The sequence below is a fragment of the Cariama cristata genome, unplaced genomic scaffold, assembly GCF_000690535.1.
Source record: "Cariama cristata isolate BGI_N322 unplaced genomic scaffold, ASM69053v1 scaffold39020, whole genome shotgun sequence".
NCBI lineage: Eukaryota > Metazoa > Chordata > Aves > Cariamiformes > Cariamidae > Cariama > Cariama cristata.
Genome location: NW_009597047.1, coordinates 10,978 through 12,360, shown reverse-complemented (window position 1 = coordinate 12,360; position 1,383 = coordinate 10,978). Strand labels below are relative to the sequence as shown.

At 61.8% G+C, this 1,383-nt stretch overlaps 1 protein-coding gene across 1 annotated transcript in view; it reads right to left on the bottom strand.

The window, feature by feature from the left end:
* Window positions 1–19: 19 nt before the first annotated feature.
* BRPF1 (bromodomain and PHD finger containing, 1) overlaps window positions 20–1,383 on the bottom strand; it is a gene marked incomplete at its 5' end in the record, with an annotated part of 12,337 nt that continues 10,973 nt past the window's right edge. Inside the window, 4 exons of the mRNA XM_009708412.1 lie at window positions 20–178; window positions 283–401; window positions 495–631; window positions 1,184–1,331. Of these exons, the coding sequence (XP_009706714.1) occupies window positions 20–178; window positions 283–401; window positions 495–631; window positions 1,184–1,331 (563 nt within the window). The remainder of the gene's footprint in view (window positions 179–282; window positions 402–494; window positions 632–1,183; window positions 1,332–1,383) is intronic.

Here is a 1,383-nt window from a genome sequence, read left to right as displayed (position 1 = left end):
AGCCCCCGGTGCCCCGGCCTTACCAAGTGCGCTTGTTGTCAAAGAAGAGGACAAGGTAGAGGTGCTCGCGTGCTTCCTGAGTCATCTGCTCCCCCAGCTTCAGCACCTCCAAGGGGGGCACGGGGATGGGGACGCCGTGGTGGAACATGCCTTCCCGCGGCATCTTGGGGTCGATGATCTGCCAAAAGAGCACGGGAGGGCTGAGAGGGGAACGGGGACCCCAAGTGCCAAGCGCGAGGGGGATGTGGGGTTTGGGAGGTGCCGACAGCGGGCGGTACTCACCAGTGCCGGGTAGGAGGGGTACCCCCGGCACTTGGCCCACACCAGGTCCAGGGCATCCAGGGAGGAATCCTCATCTTCGGACAGCCACCCCGCGCCACGTCCCATGCCCTTGCGCACCACTGTGCCGGAGGAGAGGGGAGAGGGGAGTCAGCTGTGTCCCCCCAAGGCGACGGCGCCAGCCGGGCACACAGCTGCACAGCCGCAGTACTTACTGCCGTGCCCCACACCTCGCCCCGTGCCCACGGAGTAGGATTCGTTCTCTGTCCCTGACGTGTCCTCGCTGCTGTCCTCCGGGAAGTTCACTCGGGAGAAGGAGGGTTTTCCCCTGCCCTGCTTGGAGGGTGTTGTGCTGCGGAGTGAGGGAGCAGAGCTGTCAGCAGGAGCCATGTTAAGCTTCCAGAAACCGCTTTCGAAGAGGGCAAGCCTGGTGGGACACTGAGGCTCATGGGCTCCAACCACCAGCATCGGCACTAGGAAGGACTTGGCAGGGGTACCAAGAAGAAAGGTGGGATGGTGCTTGTGCCAGGGTGCCGGCTGGACCCTTACCCGGTTTCACCCGGGAGGACCCAGAAGATGTGCACTGTTTGGAATTAGAGGCACAGGCAGGAACCTGCCGGAGCTCGCTGCTGGAATCCGGGCCAGCCGCTGTGCCAAGAGGGAATTCCTCTGTTTACAGTCCCTACTAGCCCTTTGCTGCACACTCACACCTTTAGGTTTTACATTAAAAAAAGGCAGAAACCCTGCAGCTTTCTAGGGTTTAGCTAACAGCACCTGAGCTGCAGGAGAGTGAATGAGAGGAGTACCACCAAACAGGCTCCTCGTCCAGCAACACGAGGCTGCGAGCTGCCCACTGCCACCCTGGGCAGCACCAGCGCCATCAGAGCTGGGCCAGGGCCGGTACCTGGTACGGTCGGAGGCAGCACTGCTGCTGCTGCTGCTGCTGGACTCCGAGTCAGAGCTGCTCCGGGGAAGATTGCAGTCGTTGCGGTACACCAGGAAGCTCTTCTTCACTGGCTGGTTCCCACTGCTGAAACCGTTGGCTGGCAGATCTGCAAAACACCCCACCAGCAGACCGTTACAACCACACGGGACCCCACCACG